Raw genomic sequence first — 20,840 nt, forward strand, 5'->3', positions numbered from 1 at the left:
ACCTTCCTCCGCCGGAGAGGTCACCGGGGCCGTTAGGAGGCTTTACAAGCTGCATAGAAACCAACATCTCGAACCTGAGACAAACTCATTTTAGTTTGCCTCTTTTGATTGGCCGATGATGTAAAATATGTCAAACTTATTGAAAGGATTTTTTTATCGAGAGCAAACATGTCGTTTTTTACTAGGATCTAATTGATATCGAGTTGATATCACTGCCTGGTTGTAGACAGCAGATCCTACCAGCCTTCTTTTTTTATTCACCACATCGTTCTGTGAGCAGCCTAGAATAGCAGACAGCGTTATAGCCTGCAGTCATAGCAGCTCCATGACACAGACAGAGAGCCTGCAGCGGATATTTACCAAAGTCCCACAGTTTTCTAATGTTCCTGAACGTCTACAAAGCAAAAAATCATATAAGAGCAACTCAAGGCCATGCATCTCCCAAAACAACCAACAAAACAGCTGACAGACATGTTCTCCAGCCTTTTTAATTCCTATATTTGCCTTAATATAGGCCTCCTCGGATTGTACTATTCACTATTCAAAAAGCATCAGATCTGTGTGAGCAACACACGCTCACTGGCAGCAATCTATATCTTTATCCACAATGCAGTCAAATTTAAAACAAGCACGCTCCTTTTAAACCATCTAAATGAACTACAGGGAGACATATGGCCGGCTCCCAAAACAGGCTACAATCAGAGCACGAAGAAGCTACAGCTCAGAGACTGCAGCACTATAATCCGAGTCAAGTTCAAGTTCAACGGCTCCTGTGCAGTGAAGTGTACATATGTGTGTGTGTGTGGGGGGGGACGACACACATTTACAGGCTGTGTTTTCAAATAAACTCAGTAACTGACCTGAGAAAAAAAAGTGAGTTTAAAGATATGATATAGGGAAGAGGAAGCGTAGCTGTGTTTCTCTAAAGGCAGAATGAAGAGGCTTCGTTTGCTCTGGTTTCTTCAATAAAACTGTTTAAAACTCTGCTACACATTCATTTTAACTAGTTAGAATGCTCTTCCTTCATATAGGTGCAGTCTCTGTGCACACAGTTCACTTAAAATCACCCCAAATCTCCGGTTTATTTTTGCACTACATCAGCCACATTGTTTACGGCCTTGTAAGAACGCTTTGCCAAGCTTGAGGTAAAACACCACAATGTCCTTAAACATGAGGAGACGATTTGAGAAGAATTTGATGACCAAGTCTGAGACGCAATACGGGCCTGAATAAATCCAAAACAAAACTGAAAGCCTCCAAAAGAATATGTGTAACCCACTAAGCCGCCGCGCAGCAGCCACCAAACCAGAAAACATGGGAAAAAGCAACGGGAATATTTAGCACTTGCAACACCTTTTATTATATTTGTATGCAGTAAAATTCTTATCACAATAAGGAAGAAAACACCTCTTAAAACTTTGAACAAAAGCACATAACGAAACAACTGCCCATGTTTAGCTCATAATTGTACATATTTATAGTAAAGAAACATTCTTTTATAAATACTGTTTCATCTGTAGCAAGTAAATACCATAATTTAATTACAAATGGATAAATATGGCAGTTTGATATTTACAAAAGGAAGGATGTGTGGTTACAGAAAATTGAACGGCACAACGTTTATTTTCCTCACAATCCTCCAGATAGTATTTCACAATTCAAACTTGCAAAGCACAAAACATCACAAGTTAAAGCCCAGCAAACTAAAAAATATACATTCACAAGCATAATATTGTGGTCTGTTGGAGTTAAATGTTAACTTTGGCACTCGTTCCAGTTTATAGATGTTTAGTATAGTACAATCAATTTGCCTTAGGATCACAATATTCAACATTATAGTACAATTTTTTTTTATTGTAATATGTGCACTAAAAGTCCAGTTAGAGAAATAGCTACCATTGAAGGAACATCTATACACCAAAGACTGACAAACTATCACAACCGATGGGGAAAGTGGGCTTTTAGTAATTATTTACAATATGAAATACACCTCGTCTATTATACATATTTCCTCTGTTGATAATCCTCATCTTCCCTGGTGAAAATCATAAAAAAAAATGTAAAATAAAGAAATATTTTGTGTGCCCCTGGTGTGCACGTGTCCCAAATCTCCTTCTGAATGGTCCAGTGCTGTGAAGTGAGTGTGTGTCGCTTCGTTTCAGCTCAGTCCTACACATACCATTCACTGAAATTGGAGGATAGGCCACTGTGGCTGGTGGTGTTGTTGTGCACCGCCGAGGCTGGGGACATGGTGGTGTTGCTCTGGGTCTCGGCGTTGGGAGACACCAGGCCTGGGGGTGTGGAGGACTCGTAGCCGGAGCTGGCTGCTGGTGAGGAGTCTGATGGTGGTGGAGAGGCTTCATGAACCTGGAGGGAGGAGAAAAATGAGACATGGAGTATTTACAATCAAACACTGACAATTTAGATAGGAATGGATGATGCACAATATATAAAAAACACAATAATTAAGGTTATGGAGGCCTGACACACACACACACACACACACAGAGAGATCCCTGGTTTATTTACCTTCATGTGTTTCCGTAGAGAGCTGGGGTGTGTGTAGGACTTGTCGCACATCTTGCAGAGGTAAGGCTTGTCCGACGTGTGGACGTGCATGTGTTTCTTTCGGTCGCTGCTGTTTGCAAACCTTCTGTCGCAGCCTTCAAACTCACACTGGAACGGCTTCTCTCCTGCAGGAAAAGAAGAAAAAAGTGTCAGATTCTTGTTTTTCCCCCATTATTATTATCATTATTATTATATTTTTTACAGAGAAAAGGTTTTTACTGAGTGTGTAACAACTGTGAAGCTCATTGGATGTCGTAACAATTCAAAATGCAAAAACAGAAGTTGTGGCTTTACAGTGTGAACGGGTTCCCTTAAAATCACAGCGATAGGTGGCACATTTAAAACAACTCGTAACGTGATCCCCCTCCCCATGTGCGATATTCAAAGTTTAAGGGCTGTTTTCAGAACAGAGATGAGTGGAGGAGGGTGGTGGTGGGGGGGGGTTCATAAATAATGCGCATAGTGATGTGGAGGGGTTGGGGGGTTGGGGGGGGGTTAGGCCGTCCTCAGTGGCCCTACAGAAGGAGAACCATTTGCCTGGGAGACAATAAAAAAATCTAATTAGCACCTGACCGATTTCATGGCACCCAACAACATCATGTATTTCCCCCAAGAAAATAACTCCAGGAAAAGAGAGGGGGCCCGTACTGGCCTCCCGTCTGGCACCTTTAGTCTGTCCTATCTATGGAGGGAGATTAAATAATAAAAACACTAAAAGGCGTTCCTCCTAAAAACAGTGCTGTCCTCCACTAACCCAACACACAACACACAGCTACCCCGAATACAACTAGAATGGATTAGAAAATCAGTGTAAATAATTTGATTTTAGGAAACCCATATATACTATATATATATATATATATATACACTATAACCAGCTATGAAACCAATTGATGTGATTTACTCCACCAGCCTGTCTGCACGCAACACTCACACTGTCCCCTTTGACCCACTTTTTTTTTTTTCCCACCCTCTAAAACTGTAAAACATCGGCAGAAAGCTGTCATTTTTATATTCTACAGATTTAGTGAAATAAAAAATAAAAACGTGCCTGCACAATATCATCATATTATAGTTTATTCTAAACTAATTTGCTCTATCTCTCTCTTTCTTTCTTTCTTTCTTTCTCTGGGATGTGCTCCTAAATCTCCCGAATACTATCGACTTTAAGCCTGAAATAGTCTGATGATAATTAGATCTTAATTCGTGTTTACAACAGCGGAATAAACGAACACGCCGTAGTCTTATTACTAGAATCAAATCAATAAAATGTTGTTTTATCTAAAAACAAACTAAAAGGCCCTGCTGCGTGATATTTACCTGTGTGCGTCCTCTTGTGAATCTTCAAGTTTTCCGACCTCGCAAACACCTTCCCGCAGCCGGGGAACGGGCACGGGAACGGCTTCTCCCCGGTGTGCACCCGAATGTGGTTCACCAGTTTGTATTTGGCCTTGAACGGCTTGCTCTCCCGGGCGCAGTCCTCCCAGAAGCAGACGTGGGTTGTCTGCTCCGGCCCGCCGACGTGCTCCACCGACACGTGCGTGACCAGCTCGTGCATGGTGCTGAAAGTTTTGTTGCAGCACTTCTTCGGGTTGCTGAGCTGCTCGGGGTCGATCCACTTGCAGATCAGCTCCTGCTTGATGCACTGCTGCCGCATGTATCTGAAGAAGGCACCGGGGTGGTGGTGAGCTGCCATGTTCATCCCCATGTTCATGGAGCCGTACTGGTTGTAGGGGTCTGTCCTCGGGCTGGAGACCTGGTGGTACTGCTCGGAGCGGCCGAACACCTCCCCGGTAGTCCGAGCCTCATTTGCCCGTTGAGGACGTTCGGGGAGCCGTGGGACTGGTCGTGGATCCCCGGGAACAGAATGTGGCCTTGAGTGTCCGTGTGGGAGTGATGCAGGGTCCCCGCCGCGGGGCCGAAGATAGCGTGCTGGCCGGTTGCAGGAGAGGAGTCTCCAAAGCCGCGGCTGCGAAACAGAAAGTCCCGGGTGGAGTTGAAGGGTGAGCTCGCATACGACGTGACGTGAGCCGCGTGGGGGTAGCCGGGAGCCTGGCTGCTGAAGGCTGAGCTCTGCCCCGGGGAGAGGTCGTGGTTGAGCTTAAAAGCACCCATGTGCGCCGAGTCCACGAAGCTGTTCTGCGCCAGACTCAAGTCTCTCTCCTGCATCTCGCTCGCAGAGGAGTGATGCCTGGCGAACGAGCCCACTCCCAGTCCGGGGAACTGGTGCCCAGCATCCAGTAACATTGTGTGTGTGTGTCGAGCGAGCAAGTTTGTGTTGTTGTTTTTTTTTCGTATGAATCAAATCAGTGGGCAATTCGGTGAGTAAGTTTAAAAAAAAAAAAAAAAATGGTGAGCAACGATTCAACTTCCAAACCTTGGAAACACCATATCAGTGCTGCTCCACTCATGAAGAGAGAGGAAGGAGGAGAATGAATCAGCTTATCGGATAGTTCTAGTTTACTTCTAGTTTTTATAAAAAGAAAAAGAAGAAAAAAAAGAAAAATCCAAGCGAAGTGAGGAGTTCCCCTCCTGTCCTCTTCCTCTTCTCCTGCCTGCGACAGTTGTCTGCGTTCAACAAAACACCACTAAAAAAAAAAAAAAAATGCACTTGAAGAATGAAATGATTATCTTACTGGGTGTCCTCTGCGCGGAGCATCTCAGTGGTGAATACACTGTTCCGATTTGAGGGGACTGGGGTTCCTCCGGACTGGTGTTGTGTGGTGGTCTCCGGACTGTTCCTGTGACTGGTGTGGTGGTCTCAGGGTCCCTGTTCCTCCGTGGACTGGTGTGTGGTGGTCTCAGGGTCCCTGTTCCTCCGTGGACTGGCTCTCCCTCCTCCTCCTCCTCCCCCTTTAAACCGGAGCCCGTTCATCCGATCCTCGCAGTCTCATTGGCTCATCAGCCTCATCAATCCCAGGTGCTCCTCCAATAGCAGGTAGAGCTCTGCCGACTTAATAGCGCAACGCCATTTTTTTCCTACACTAATAATTACCGCCTACTTTTAGGAGAGGATTTTTTTTGTTGTGGAGTAGGGTGGAGGAGGGTGGAGGAGGGTGGAGGATATACTCGCGACAAGAGAGAGAGGAGAGAACATGTTGTGGTTGTTTGTATTGCAGTAGGTGCCAAGTTTTAGTAATAAAAGATTTGAAGATGAAGATTGGAGATAAATATTAAGATCGGGGTGAAAGACAATAATGGGTTAAAAAAATTGGTTTCTTCGATTTTTAATATTTTTTTTACCTATATGATGCTACATTTTATTTGATTTTATTTCGAAATAATAAAAGAAAACAATCACGCTCTTCTATCAGCCTATAAAGCCGTGTTGTTAAATATGTGGCTATGTATTAACCACAATGATATCTGAAATTGCACTAATAGGAGCAAAATGTTCAGCAGCCTGCAGTGTGGCTGCAAAAGAGGAAACAGATAGTGCCAAACAGATTTCCAGGCATCTTCACTCCCACAAAACATCATTTTACATATTAAATCATTTAATTGAAATCCAAAGTCTGCTAAAAAAACACACTGAGGCTGCCTTTTCTATTCGTCAAGTCTCCTTGGCGAATAAAAAAATAACATAATATACAATAATGCAAGAACACACCTTTTTTGTTGCTGTTGTACCTCCCACTTTTTCTTTTTTTTTTGGGAAAAAAGCACCAGACCATGTTATAATAAATAGCTCTATTAAAACACACCACGTATACATTTTAAAGGCTGATAAAATAATCGTTAAGTTAAGATGGAGTTCACAGAATCACTGAAATCTGGTGAACCACTTGATTCCTCGCAGCTGAAAAAAAAGCATATGTGTCTCCATATGGAGTCCACTGGGTTCTCTTGTTGTTGGTTCTTTCCCCACTGGTTGTAGAACCACAACTGGGCCTTCAGCGGTGCTCCAAAGACAACCGCCACTGCTTGTTGTTGTTGGTTCTTTTTTTAATGGTTCCATGTGTTACTGGTTCTGGTTCTCACGTTCGACCGCAGCCATTAAGTGACATGTTCTGGTGGTGAGCTGCTGGGATCCGAGTTAACCATTTAGTGACCTGTGAGGTCGAGGCTTTCCTGAACTTGCAAGAATTAGTTTTAATGGTACATTTGTTCTTAAACGAGGTGTTGTGGTGCTCTGTGTGAGCATGGGGTCCGTGTACAGTTAACAATAGGCTGCAGCCATACATGGGTTTTACTATATTGGGTTTTTTTTGGTGCCCATAGCACAAACACGTATAACTGACAGAGGAAGGTTATTAAAAAAAGATATAATAATAAAAGAAAACAAGGATTTGCTTAATTTACTGGCAACTTTCCATCACAAGCATGCACCGAATCCTCCCTGTTACTGGATATGTATAAATACATATATATGTATAAATACACAGGCCATGCACCACATCTGCTCATTCACCCACAAGTCAAAGGAAGTTTACTTACATTTTCACCAACTCAGAAATCCCACAAGTTGTCCCGTTCCACACATTCACACACACACACACACACACACACACACACACACACACACACACACACACACACACACACACACACACTCATCGTTCTCTGCCTGCTTCAGCCCTCCGGTGCTCCTCTAAGCAGGCAAATAATGGTGAAGGAGAGGGAAGCGTTTAAAAAACTTTTTTTTTTTCTTGAAATTGTGTGCGTGTCTTAGCTGGGAGTGGGACAGGCTGAGCGTTGTGTGTGCCATTCTTCCCAGTCTATTTCAGCCTGCACCACAGGAAACGCAGGAGCTGATCCAAGTTCAAAGTCACGTCGGCCGACCCTTATAAGAAGCTCTTTATTTCTCTGGGAAAAAAAAAAAAAAAAAAAATCTTTACCCAGATAGGGAGAAAAGCGAAATTAAAAAAGGAGGAGAAAAGAAAGAAAAATCTATCGGGTATAGAGAGGCACATGGCTGCTTCTAGGAGAAGAAAGGGGTCCTGCCTATTAAAAATCCCCCTAAGACCAGCATTTCAACAGGTTCTAGTATCAGCAACACCGAGACGTGGCCCCCAGCCTTTTAAACCCAAATAACAGGAAATAGATTGTGATCTGAAGTTACAGCTTTAAGTATGACGCAGAGCTAATCGATAAAGTCAGCAGTCTCGATCACATAAAGGTGTGTGTGTGTGTGTGTGTGTGTGTGTGTGTGTGTGTGTGTGTGTGTGTGTGTGTGTGTGTGTGTGTGTGTGCGTGTGTGTGATGTATTTGAGGGGCCAAAGGCGTATTCCTTGTCCCTGTTATCATGACAATATCAATATGTTGACACACTGGAAGGTTACTTGTGTGGCTCCAGTGACCTTGTGTTTCATGGATGTTTGACCTATGACCCCTTAAGACCACATATGTTGCACTCTTGACTCCTTTTGGTAAAATAACCCTGTTTGTGACAAAGCGTCATTGTTTTAGACAGAGAGAGAGAGAGAGAGAGGGAGGGACAGATAGAGAAACTATAAGGAAGCTATAAGTCAATAAAAATTAACCCCTTCCTTCCAGAATGTTGACACTAGAGTTAAATCCCTCCGTAAAATCACTTTTAAAGATCCATTTCCGCCCATTTGACATGGCAGAATATGATTATTGTGTGTAAGCAAAGGGCGACACATTTTACCAGGACATGTATTTAAAAAAACAATTCTCAAATGGTCACGGTTGAAGCTCAGGTGACCACGGTGACCCCCTCGTTACTACATTCTCAGCAAAAGTATAATTCTTGTTGTGAATTCTGCGCCGATTAGGTCTCATTTAATGTGAGGTTTAATTGAATGCCTATGAAATAGTGTCCCCCTTTAAACAAATCATAAACAGTGCACCCACTGCTCCTCGTGTTTTATGAGTTTCAAGATGCTCTCATTGGAGCTTGGCATATTTTATTTATTTAAGTAAATAACTAAAACACGTTGTCAGGGTGGATTTTTGTTTTTGTTTGTTTTGTGACTTTTGAATTATTCTTTTTTTTTTTTTTAAATCAGATATGACAGATTCATTGTGCAAATAAAAATGAGCAGCTGTACACAGAGAAATTAACTGGAGCAGGCAGAACAAAATAACAACCATGTCTAACTGTTAATTAATAAATATGTGTTCTTATTGTTTTTAATATTTATTTATTTCTGCAGGACCATTGCACGATATTTATCAATGTAAAAAGTTTTGACTAACAGCTTCTATTCACAGCATCTGTTTCAGTTGCTGAATATCAGGTTCATAAATCAGCTTTTCCCCACAGAGGAGCACATGCAACAGGCCCCATAACACGGTGGAAATCAATTATAGAACATGTTTCTGAGAGGAGGGAATGTGGTATTCATTATAACTTGAAGTTTTTACTTTTTTTTTTTTTTTTTTTAAGGCAAGCTCCCGTTTGAGTTAAACAAACTCTGAAGACGTAGTGATTTGTAGTTTGAAGGCCGTGCTCCCACAGATCGATTGGAGAAGTGTTTGAATGAAGACGTATCGATGACAGAATACACGTCCTGCTGTCAACAGGGACTATTCCAATGTTTGCATTGCCAGCCTCAATTATAATCAAAATGACAGATGGTTGATGGTTGGTAAATAATGCTAAGAATAAAAAAATACAAGTCACTTTTTACAGGTCCAAAACATTCACCTAGACTCAATTAAAGGCCACGCTGTGAAACTCATGTCCTAGTTTACTGCTGGGTGTTTATAACTCACTCTAAGGTCGGCCATAACTTGTAATATATTTAAGCCAAGATAAATTAATTTAATGGGATTTCTTTTTATGGGGACATTATGAAAAAGTGCCTGAACTAATAAGAATTTAAGACATGTTTATTGTTTTTTCCTAGCATTATGGTACGATTGGGTTGACAGCCTACACTACCCATAATTCAATTTAAAGTTATTTGAATTGAAGTGCAGCAGTGATATTATTTGTATGAACATTGGAAAGGAAATTGTATTCATGTAAGAACTGCAAGAAGGACAATAGGGTCCAAACGAATGACAATTAAATAAAAAAAAGGGCCAAAAAGTATCAAATATTTCTCTGATATTTTTATTTAATTTATTTGATCTACCTAATCACTATTGTACCGTCTTTTAATTTTCAGTGAAATAGTTTGTATAATTAAATCATGCAATAACTTTCCACAGGTGCGTTTTTATTTTTAAATTTCGTGACAAATCCTGTGAAGTCTTGGGATTTTTTTTTTTATTTCTTCAAAATCGTTCTAAATAACTAATAATAATTTAAAAAAAAAAATAAAAAAATATATATATCCACAGTCGAAATAAATGAACTGTGAGCCCTTACCGTGGTCCTCTCTACACATCTACACACTGGTCACATACATCTCTCCACCAGCAGCGGGCTTCTTTTACGCTCTCTCTCTACCTCTCTCTCTCTCCATCTCTCTCTCTCTTTTAACGACATCAAGTCAAAAGTAAAGACACTTTACCAGAGATAAACTGGGCTGCATTTGTCACATACAAACTGACATCTCGGACATCCAGTCAACACGGAGAGAGAAAAAAAACACCCCAACAAACGACACACATGCTGGTAACTTTGTGAGTAGAACTTTTTGGAGTCAACAGCGATAAAGAGAGTGAGGGGGAGGAACCCTGCTGAGCTCCTGCGCTGAACGACAGCCAATCGCTTCGTCCTCCTAACTGCCAGTCACCAAAATCCGTCCAATACCCGCAGTGCCATTTCTAAACTGTATTCCCCACTGTGTCCTCCAACTGTTGTATGTTCTGCCAATCGCTTGAGGACAGAGTGGGGAAAAGGGAGAGCAAGCAGAGTTAGAAGCCGGACAAAAGAAAGTATAGAGCCCCTTATATGCATATTTCACTAATGTTTTAGAGTGCGTGGCGGGTCGAGAAACAATCACGGTGTGCGCGGATGGACTGGTCAGAGTAGTTATGGAGCCCCCTTTAAGCAAGAGGAACCCGGCGCTCAGATTAGCGGATTTGGCAGCAACTCAGCCTCTTCCTCATCAGAATATGACAGGCTTCCCGGGGCTCGGGGGCATCACCCTCTCTCCCACCATGCCCACCTCCACCCTGGGGAGCTGGGCAACGACCCCGGAGTGGCACTCACTCCATTCGGACCAGAGCACATGGCACAGACAAACGCTCTCAAACTCAGCCCGCCACAGCACATCCAGAGCCACCACGAAGCCCAGACCACAGTCGGTTTCCCCGTGGCTCACCCCCACTCAGGCTACTCGAGCAGCAGGGACTTCATCCTCAGGAGAGAGCTCTCAGCCTCTGCTATGCATGCACTTGGCGACCAGCATAGTTCCGCCTCCTCCCCTCATCACCATGGCATGTTCATCTCCCCAACAGGTGCGTACGGGCACGCAGAAAGCGGGGCCCATTCGCTTTTCACTGGACTCCACGACCAGGCGTCCCCGGGGCCCCACCACCACCACCACCATGCCCTCAACGGGCAGATGCGCCTGGGTATACCGGGGGACATCTACGGCAGGCCGGAGCACTTCGGGCACAGGCCGGAGCACTATGGACCCTCTTCTCTCCACAGCTACAACTCCATGAACCTAAACGTGAACATCGCGTCCGCTCCTCACGGGGCAGCGGGGGCGTTTTTGAGGTACATGCGGCAGCCCATCAAGCAGGAGCTGATCTGCAAGTGGATCGACCAGGACCAGAGTCAGAAGAAGCCCTGCTCCAAGACCTACAGCACCATGCACGAGCTGGTCAACCACGTCACGGTGGAGCACGTCGGGGGACCGGAGCAGAGCTCGCACGTCTGCTTCTGGGAGGACTGTCCGAGGGAAGGGAAGGCTTTCAAGGCGAAGTACAAACTGATCAACCACATCCGAGTCCACACCGGGGAGAAGCCCTTCCCGTGTCCTTTCCCGGGTTGTGGGAAAGTGTTTGCACGGTCAGAGAATTTAAAGATTCACAAGAGGACGCACACAGGTCAGTACTTCTAATTGTGTCATCTTGAGAGAGAGAAAGAAATGCCCTGGATCATTAGAATCTACCCTCTCGTCGGTGTCCATATCTTAAAGGGATGGAGATGGAGAGGCTGTGCGTAAAGGCGCACACAAAATAAAAGTTGTTAAGAGTGTTTCATGTCCTCCCTTAAAATATAAACTGTTGTCCTCGCAGAGACACCGGGGGTAGGAGTGAGGAGGATTAAGAGCATATGATTTGTAAAAACGTGCTTACGTATACGTGCAGGACAGGGTTAGAACACGCGTAAATGTAATTATCCTCCAGCTTGGGATGTTTACGCCAAATATCATTGGGTCTGTGTGTGTGTGTGTGTGTGTGTGTGTGTGTGTGTGTGTGTGTGTGATATCTACACATTAAGATATATATTTAGTTGCATATGCATCAAGTTACTGTTAACCAACAGGAGTTTGAGCTATAGGCTGTATAAAGAATATCGCCCAAAAAACATCCCAAAAAACATCTGCGTCGAGGTGAATTGTTCACCAAAGTTGGACAGTGCTTAAAAGTTAAAGCCAGTGAAGTAACAGCAGGCTCGTATGCACAGCATTGGAATAACACGAGTGATCTTTTGGAAAGCTGTTTTTGTTGTCGTCATTGCACAGATTGTGATAGGTCGTGTTTTGAATCATTTGGCTCTATTTTTTGTTGGCCTCATACCACCAGCATCGACAGGCCTCCAGTCCTCACTGAATGATGCTAAATCCCCAGGGAAAAACATGAGTCACCTCCCAAAAAATAGAAGTCAGGAGGAAGTCACAGCTACACCTTGCTTGTCACTTTGAGAACGCACACTCTGACATTAAATGCACTGGTTGTTATTTAATAGTAATAAAAAAAGAAATGTATGTCTCACATATAAGAGTGACAGTGTGTGTGTGTGTGTGTGTGTGTGTGTGTGTGTGTGTGTGTGTGTGTGTGTGTGTGTGTGTGTGTGTGTGTGTGTGTGTGTCGAGTTATGACCAAAGTCCACCACGGTACATAAAGGGCTCCTGGTGGTCTCTTGAGTGTCTTCCCTTCTTTCCCCCCAACACACACACACACACACACACACACACACACACACACACACGCACACACGCACACATGCATGCACAGCCTTGGCATGCATGAAACCAGACTGAACCAGAAGGCCTAGAGGCATGTTACACGTGTTCACACTGGAAAATGCTTTGGAACAAGTGAGTGTGCAGCAGTGGTGGCTGCAGCTGCAGTAGACGTTTAGTGAATAAGCTCTAGTGAGGAGGAGGAACACCCCCACCCACCACCACCACCACCACCACCACCCGTTGGAGGAGCACACAGAGTAGCTAATGAGAAGGGGAAAAAAAAAAAAACAACCCTGCATGTCTGGATTTATTTAAGGTGGTGCATGGGGAAATGCATCTGCAGCTCTAACCTTTAGATACGTGTGCACATGTTAAAAATCTGCTTTCTGCATATTTTCCCCCCCCCAGGAGAGAAACCCTTCAAGTGTGAGTTCGATGGCTGCGACAGAAAATTCGCCAACAGCAGCGACCGAAAGAAGCACTCCCACGTCCACACCAGCGACAAGCCGTACTACTGCAAGGTCCGCGGCTGCGACAAGTCCTACACGCATCCCAGCTCTCTGCGGAAGCACATGAAGGTGCACTGCAAGTCCCCTCCGCACTCCACCACCACCACCAACACCACCAACACCAACAACACCACCAACACCAACGTCCCCTACATATCATCCACGAACCCGCTGGGGGACTCGCTGTCTCCCATCTCGGAGCCGCACAGGAACCGGGCCTCTGCAAACCTGTCCCCTCAGGTGACCAACCTCAACGAGTGGTACGTGTGCCAGGGCAGCGGAGGGCCCCACCACCTCCACACCCCGTCCAGCGACCTGCCAACGTCGGACTCGGACGAGGACTCTTACAGACACTCAGACCCGAGGACAATGCTCTGATACCCCAGATTAGGACCTCATGAATGTCAGACTTGTCATCTAGTTGACCCGTTAAAGTGTGTAGATCCACGTTGGGATATTGATGACGTTATTCTATAAGGATGAAGGCTGAAACGCAGATCAGCCACTAGTATCTGCCTAACTACACAAGGGAGAAATTCTCCAGAGATGACCCCTGACCTTTCCTGAAATGTAGATCAAAAGCTGTCAAAATAAAACATCTGACATTAGAACTGGAATTAAAAGTCTTATTTTGAAAGGAGCAACAACTTTAAAGTGTGCCAGTTTCTGAATAAAACTGTCCAGCAATTATTATTATTATTATTATTATTATTATTACTATTACAAGAGCAATATGCTGGGTTTAATCAACTGCGTGTCTTAAGACTCAACTGGTGTGCTGAAATGACCTCCCATCACCCCCCTGAGCAGTTTAATAACTGGCCTGCTATCAATCACTGTCATATTCCAGACATTTAAGGAACACAAACGGTACTGCTCTTAGCCGCCCTAAAGCAACATAGCAAATGTTGATGGGACACAATTTAGAAGATTTTTTTTATTCCATGTGATTTCTGTAAGATGTGGTACAAACTTTGATAAACCGATAAGGACAAAAAAAAAAGAGGAGGCAAACATCTGAGTGTCTTAAGGGGATCTCATTTAACTTTTCAGATTTATACAATACATGTGTTTGGGTGGAATTTTGTAATATTTAAGAACTATTTAAGACTATATTTTATGCAAAAATACACAAGTGTTATGCTCGTTAAAGAGTACGAGTAAGTCCCTTGAGACCCTAAATGTCTACACTGACAGGCTTTGGCCCTGTAGGATTTGTATATATGTAATTGTACTGATGCTTGTGAATGTCGTGTAGTTTTTAATTACAAGAAGAAAAAAAATAATGTTGTTTTGTACATTGTAATTTATTTGCTGGTATCAATGTTGTACTGGAACTACAGGAACACCAAAGAATAATAATATCAGTTTTGGTGATGCATAGTAGCCTACCCTGCTGATGTTTTTTTATTATATTTTTCAATTTCATCTTAATTTTCTGTTTTTTTATTTTTATTTTTGAATTGTGTTCTGTAAAAGAAGAAACATTTACTTGAATAGGCTGTGTAATGTGAAACGTCCCTTTCTCGCATGCCTTTGGTAGTGATCTGTCTTTCTCTTTGAGGTGCATGATGGATAAAAAAAAGAAACAAAAAAGAGATGAACCAGCTATGATTGTGCAGACCCTTGATGTTCAAAAAATTAATTTGCAATATAAATTTCATGCTTAAAAAATAAATAAAAAACAGGACATATACAGTCAATAATTAACAAGTGTCAAATTATTCTGATAAATGAGTGATTAATAAGAGTTTTGGGGGATTGGAGAATCACAGAGTGTGAATGGACGGGTTACACGGAAATCCAGCTTGTAACATGTATTTTTTTAGGAATCTGTGCATTTATTGTCAAATAATGACCTTTTTGAATGTGAAATGTAAATAAGAGTCAACAAAACATTATCAAATGAAATGAAAATTAGAAGTGTTCACATCCTATCCAGACATTTTTATGAAATGTTCACAGTTCTCTCAGAGAAAAAAAATAATAAAAAAAGGCCCAACGGGCCCAAGGAGGCTGCTATAAACTAATCACTGAGCTAATGTAAACCTACAGCCCCCTGATGGAGCTACAGCACAAAGCGAGGCCGAGGCATGAGTCCTTCATGGGAAAAAATAAAAAGATTTAAAAAAAAGATTAAAAAAAAAGCTATCTTGACTATAAGCAAGGCCTAGTGTAGTAGTGTATAAAACAAGTCCCCCTTTTATTTCCTCCATTAAAACGCACAATCTCACTTTCAAAGAGTTGCCCGTCCAGTTCCAATAGAATTCCTAAAAATAAATTGTCCAGCTCCACTTCAAAGGCTGCAGCTTCTAGAGAGGGGAAGGCCGAAGTCTCCACGGCAAGTTAGGAGTTCTATGGAGGTCGGGTGGTGAGACGCTCACGTTTGAATGTGTCTGGTTGCAAAAAAAACCCCAAAAAACACACACTAACTGGCTCTAAATGAACCGTAAGCAAAAGCTCAGGACACACACACACACACACACACACACACACACACACACACACACACACACACACACACACACACACACAGATAATGGTTCTGAGCTTCCACGCTGCACCAATTAAGACACTTGACTCAGGTCAACCTGGAGGATGCTGGGACTGCAGTGGTCATAAAATACAAACACTCAGGAGTGCAAATAATCTCAAATATTACAGAAGAAACTCTCCACTTCAGCAGCATTAGAAGGCAACTGTAGGTTTGTTTAGCTGTATTCATGGAGCTCTATCAATTTTATAGCCGTCCTCTACAAGCATTTCTAAAAAAAAAAAAAAAAAAAAAGAACACTTCATCTGCTGCTTCATTCAACGTAGGAGCACTTGAGGGCCTCCTCTGGCTTTGTGCGGGGACGTTTTTATAGAGCCCAGGGCCCCTCCCAAAAGAAGGCCGCTCTTGTAGCTCCTGTTTGGAAACAAGGGGCTCCATGAATGTTGCAAAATAAACAAGGTGAGAAAAAAAATGAAATAACCAGAGACGGTTCCTTGCATCAAAATGGAGAGAGGAGACTTAATAAAAAATAAAATAAAAAGTCCAAGTCAAAGGAGTGAAGCGGTCACCCTTCAGCGAGAACCGCTTTGAAGTAGAACTTATTATCTGAGGAATACTTTGTGGTTGTCCCAACGACGAGGCTGAATGGGGAAAGGCGCTCCCTTTGTCAGCGATTTGTTCTCCTTTAGTGGGATGCCCGTGGAAATCACTTACATGGGCCACCTTAACATACTGCCTGCAAATCAGTAACCGGCGGAGTCAGACATGCAGACGCCACTTCGGATGCGGGAGGAGGAGGAGGAGGAGGAGGAGGAGGAGGAGGAGGAGGAGGAGGAGGAGGAGAAAACGCCGCTGCCGCTTCTCAATTGCGTCCTTTAAAAAAAAAAAAAAAAAAAAGGGGTTGAAAGATAATTTCTCAGACGAGCGTGGAACCAAAACAAACGCAGTCTTGTCAGACTTTACAAGCTTTATCCACCTCCTGAATGCTGTCGGCACAATGCGCTTGTGAAGTGATCTTTTTATTTTTTTTTGGTCACAAAAAGTTAAGAGGCTGTGGTTATTAAAAAAACACAAAAAAACCATATATGCAGGGTCAATTGATCCAAGCACCTGTGCGCCTGAGACTGGCTCACCTTGACGGCGACATTCAATTATTTTTAAAGTCTTGTTGTTTTTGTATGAGGTTGTTTTTTTCTTTTTCTTCTGTGAACAAGAAAGCAGGTGTGAAGAAGCAACCAGCATCTCTGCTCCAACACCTCCACCTCCACCTCCACCTCCACCCGCCCAGAAACCAAATCCAGCAGAACAGCAGCACCTTGTGACAGCTCTGGCTGGTTTTCAGCTCGGTTCCTAAATAATAATAAAACAACACACTTCTCTTCTTCCTCAGTATGACAAGTGAATAATAAGAAGTAGTCAATGACCCATGGACATGAAGAAGAGATAGTAAGAGAATGTAGATTTGTCATAGTTAGTAAAGATAAGATGAGAACTGTGTTGTAGATATAGGCCGTCATGTTTCTTTTATGTAGCCTGATGTTGGTAATTTAAAAAACTCCTGTCAGATTTTTATTGCCGCTTTTCACCTCTCCCTCTAAAAACACGTTAAATCCCCCATGACGGAGGATTTCATTTAGTGCCACAACATCATCTGTGCTGTTAAACTTTGCTGTGAAGCTAAGCAGCCTATAATGATCAGAACAGAACATGATTACACACAAATAATAATCCAATAATAGACATGAGAGTGCCACGTGTCTGAATATACATATACATATATATATATACATATATATATATATATATATATATATATATATATATATATATATATATATATATATATATATACATATATATATATATATATATATATATATATATATATATATATATATATATATATATATATATATATATATATATATATATATATATGTATGTATATATATATATATATATATATATATATATATATATATATATATATATATATATATATATACAGAACAGCAGCAGGTGTGTGAATATACATATATATATATATATATATATATATATATATATATATATGTATATATATATATATATATATATATATATATATATATATATATATATATATATATATATATATATATATATATATATATATATATATATATATATATATATATGTATATATATATATATATATATATATAGAACAGCAGCAGGTGTGTGAATATATATATATATATATATATATATATATATATATATATATATATATATATATATATATATATATATATATATATATATATATATATATATATATATATATATATGTATATGTATATTCACACACCTGTTTGCCTGCCCAAGTCTTCACGTTCTCTGTGTGAAGTCTTCACGTTCTATCTTTCTTTCTTATAAACTCTCATTTTTAACGGCCACATATTATTTGCTATCCGGGCATTCCGCCAGCGGCTTTTCTTTTTTTTTTTCTCCAGAGCTCCCATATCTGCCTATACTATACTACTGTCTGCAAAGTGTCCGTGATGGAGTCCGGACACCACGCAGCCCGGTCGCTGCTGCTCTTCTCCCGGTGTTTCCACTGGAGGATCAACGAGCCTTCAGAGCTCCTCTTGAGTTCCTTCCAGTGGAAACACGCACACAGACTCAGCTTTTCTTCTGCAGTGTTTCAGTTCATGCACTGCCTCCAGCCTTCAGGGGAGAACTCCACAGCAACTTATTGCAGCGTCTCAAAACTTTTCTATTTTTGTGGAAGGACTTTCATGGATTGCAGCAGCTGAGGGGTGAACTCTACATTTCTGGTCCGGTTTTTCACTCGGAGACTCGGACGTCTGCAGAGGGAACACGTCGCTCCTCTCCAGCGGCGGTGGTTTCACCCATTAGTCCCGATGTCTCCCCCAAAGGGTGCTGGAGTTAAACATCTGACAACGGGCTCACCGGGGGGTGTTAACCAACTGACCTGCACTTGGTTTTAGTTTTCATAGGAACATCATTAAATCAATTACCCAGTGAGCACATCACCATTCTTGTATTTTTAACGACAGAAATAGTTTTTTTTCCTCCTAGTGTCTCAGTGAGTTCTACAATTAAATATAATAATACCTTGCATAGAACTTTTGGAGGAAGATGGTTTATTTTAGCTCTGACATTTAGACAGTGCCGTTTTCCAGATAAGTGGCACTAAGTTAAAGAGTAGCAGCTTGTCGTTGCTCCCGTTTGTGAGACCCAGTTTCAATTAAGTTTACCTTCATTTCTTTTAAGACGTTTAATAAAAAAAAGTAATTTGTGTTTTCATTTAAGTTTAAATAAGTGGAATATGTTTCTGAAAAAAATATCTTCAAAGAGTTGTGCACTCATTAAACATCCTGGAATAAATGTTTGTTTTAAATGTTTAAAACTAAAAAGGTGAAAAACAAAAACGGAAATAAATACAAAAGAACAGAACTAACTGATTAGAAAAAAAGAGAAATCAGTTGGAAAATGTATATAACATGTGCCATAAAGCTGGCCTCTAGATGTGTAACAAAATAATATTTAAAAACTGATCTTTTTTTTGTTAGAGGAAATAAATTAAAAAATCTATATATTTCATATATTGAATCATAATACATATGTTTCTAACATACAAGTAATTATTCAATTGAAACATATTAAGTCAAAACACTTCCTGCTCAAAAGTGTTAATGTAATGAGTTGACAGTCTCGGTGCAACACCAGTCATAAATATAACATACTAACTACACCTTTCACGGATGGGGTTCTGTGTTGTCACGTGCACTTTAAAGTCATGCACTGCTCTTCAGAAGAGCATGATACATCACTCACAAGCTGACATAATATCTGGTGGCTCAGTAACATCTGTGGGGGTAGAGACTTGGTTCCGGTCCAAAGCCCCATCCCAGGACTGGGAGCCACTCCAAGGCAGTAGGTGAGGAGAGCAAGGTCGTCCACGGACAAACCGGCATGAGCCAGGCCCTGCTACCTGGCCCTTATATAGCCCACCGGCCAGAAAATAGAAACTAAAGTGCAGATAAGTGCGAGCATGCTGCCCCAGTAGTCTCTGACTGAATGACAGGGCTTTCCTAAAAGCCTCTAAATGCAGGATGTAGGCTTCAGCGTACCTGGAAACTAGGCCTGACCGGGTGGAGGGAAATGGGGAACTATTTTCTCAATCAAAGAGAAGCAGATGGACATTTTAAGTGAAGGATATTTTTGATTTGGGCCCAGGGAGGATACTGCTTACAAGGTACTTTAGCCTGAACTAAAAGAAACCGCTTCATCTCTGGCACACGAAGGACATCCTGTATGATTCGAGCTCTGTTTTTGAAAATATTTTAAAATAAGCATCTGGGCTGTTTTTTTTAAGTATAGAGACAAATGAAAACCGATATGATGAGCACCAGAAGCAACGCATTGCACTCCATAATACAGTCTACTTTTCCCATGATGTTATTGAAGACATGTTGACCTGGGGATAACAAATACCACATTGAGGCCTCATATGTGAGGGATTACTTCCACCACAGTGGACCCCATAATCAAATTCAAATCCATGTATCTCCCTTCAATTCCAAACCTAACATATCTGAAAAACCTATCTATGATTGATCCAAAATGATTTCAAAAGCATAGTGCCAGTCCACCGTTTTAATCCACCCCCATTTCTCTGCGTCCTCTTTCTTACCATCACTTTGTCCATTGTGTGGGCCAAGATTGGTATCAGTGTTTGTGCAGAACATCAGATGGGGGGGCCTGAGTGCATCTAGCTTCATTGCAGAAAAGGTCAGCATTTAGAGTGAGGGCCAATCACAGCTGGGGAGGGGGGGATGGCATCATTGGAAAGAGAGAGGAGAAAGGGAAGAGGGTTGGAGTCCAGGTGGAGAGAGGAAACATAAGCAGACAAGAAGCGGTCATCTGTGCCAACAACAGATAAGGGTTTGACTCCTGCTCTGCCTATACCAACACCTGACTGTCTTCGCATATAGTTATGTTCATCGTCGGCAAACTGGAGAAGTTGGTCACCAATCGTCCTCAGCTTCCAGTCTCACCCTAGGAGCTCTAATCCAATGTGATGAGCCAATGCACGAGCAGTGATATATCCAGTGCGGAGGCGCCGCAGCCTTCTCCACCATGCAGCGCCGAGACCTCCCTCCGGCTCCACGGAGGCGCCTGCGTTGATGCTGAACATCACAAGCCTCACGCCCATTCTCTTCAACAGATTTCGGGGTTTGGTGATGACAGATATGGCTC

At 42.1% G+C, this 20,840-nt stretch overlaps 2 protein-coding genes across 2 annotated transcripts; one reads left to right on the plus strand and one right to left on the minus strand.

Annotated features, from left to right (window-relative positions):
• Window positions 1–2,169: 2,169 nt before the first annotated feature.
• On the minus strand, window positions 2,170–4,815 carry zic2a (zic family member 2 (odd-paired homolog, Drosophila), a). The gene is given in 4 exon segments (XM_054615516.1): window positions 2,170–2,367; window positions 2,530–2,693; window positions 3,889–4,365; window positions 4,368–4,815. Coding segments are annotated over 4 exon segments (1,287 nt in total).
• Window positions 4,816–10,461: 5,646 nt separating this feature from the next.
• zic5 (zic family member 5 (odd-paired homolog, Drosophila)) lies at window positions 10,462–13,456 on the plus strand. Its single transcript, XM_054615561.1, is given in 3 exon segments — window positions 10,462–10,561; window positions 10,564–11,484; window positions 12,978–13,456. Coding segments are annotated over 3 exon segments (1,500 nt in total).
• Window positions 13,457–20,840: the final 7,384 nt, after the last annotated feature.

The sequence above is a fragment of the Anoplopoma fimbria genome, chromosome 16 (genome assembly GCF_027596085.1).
Source record: "Anoplopoma fimbria isolate UVic2021 breed Golden Eagle Sablefish chromosome 16, Afim_UVic_2022, whole genome shotgun sequence".
In the NCBI taxonomy this organism is placed as follows: Eukaryota; Metazoa; Chordata; class Actinopteri; order Perciformes; family Anoplopomatidae; genus Anoplopoma; species Anoplopoma fimbria.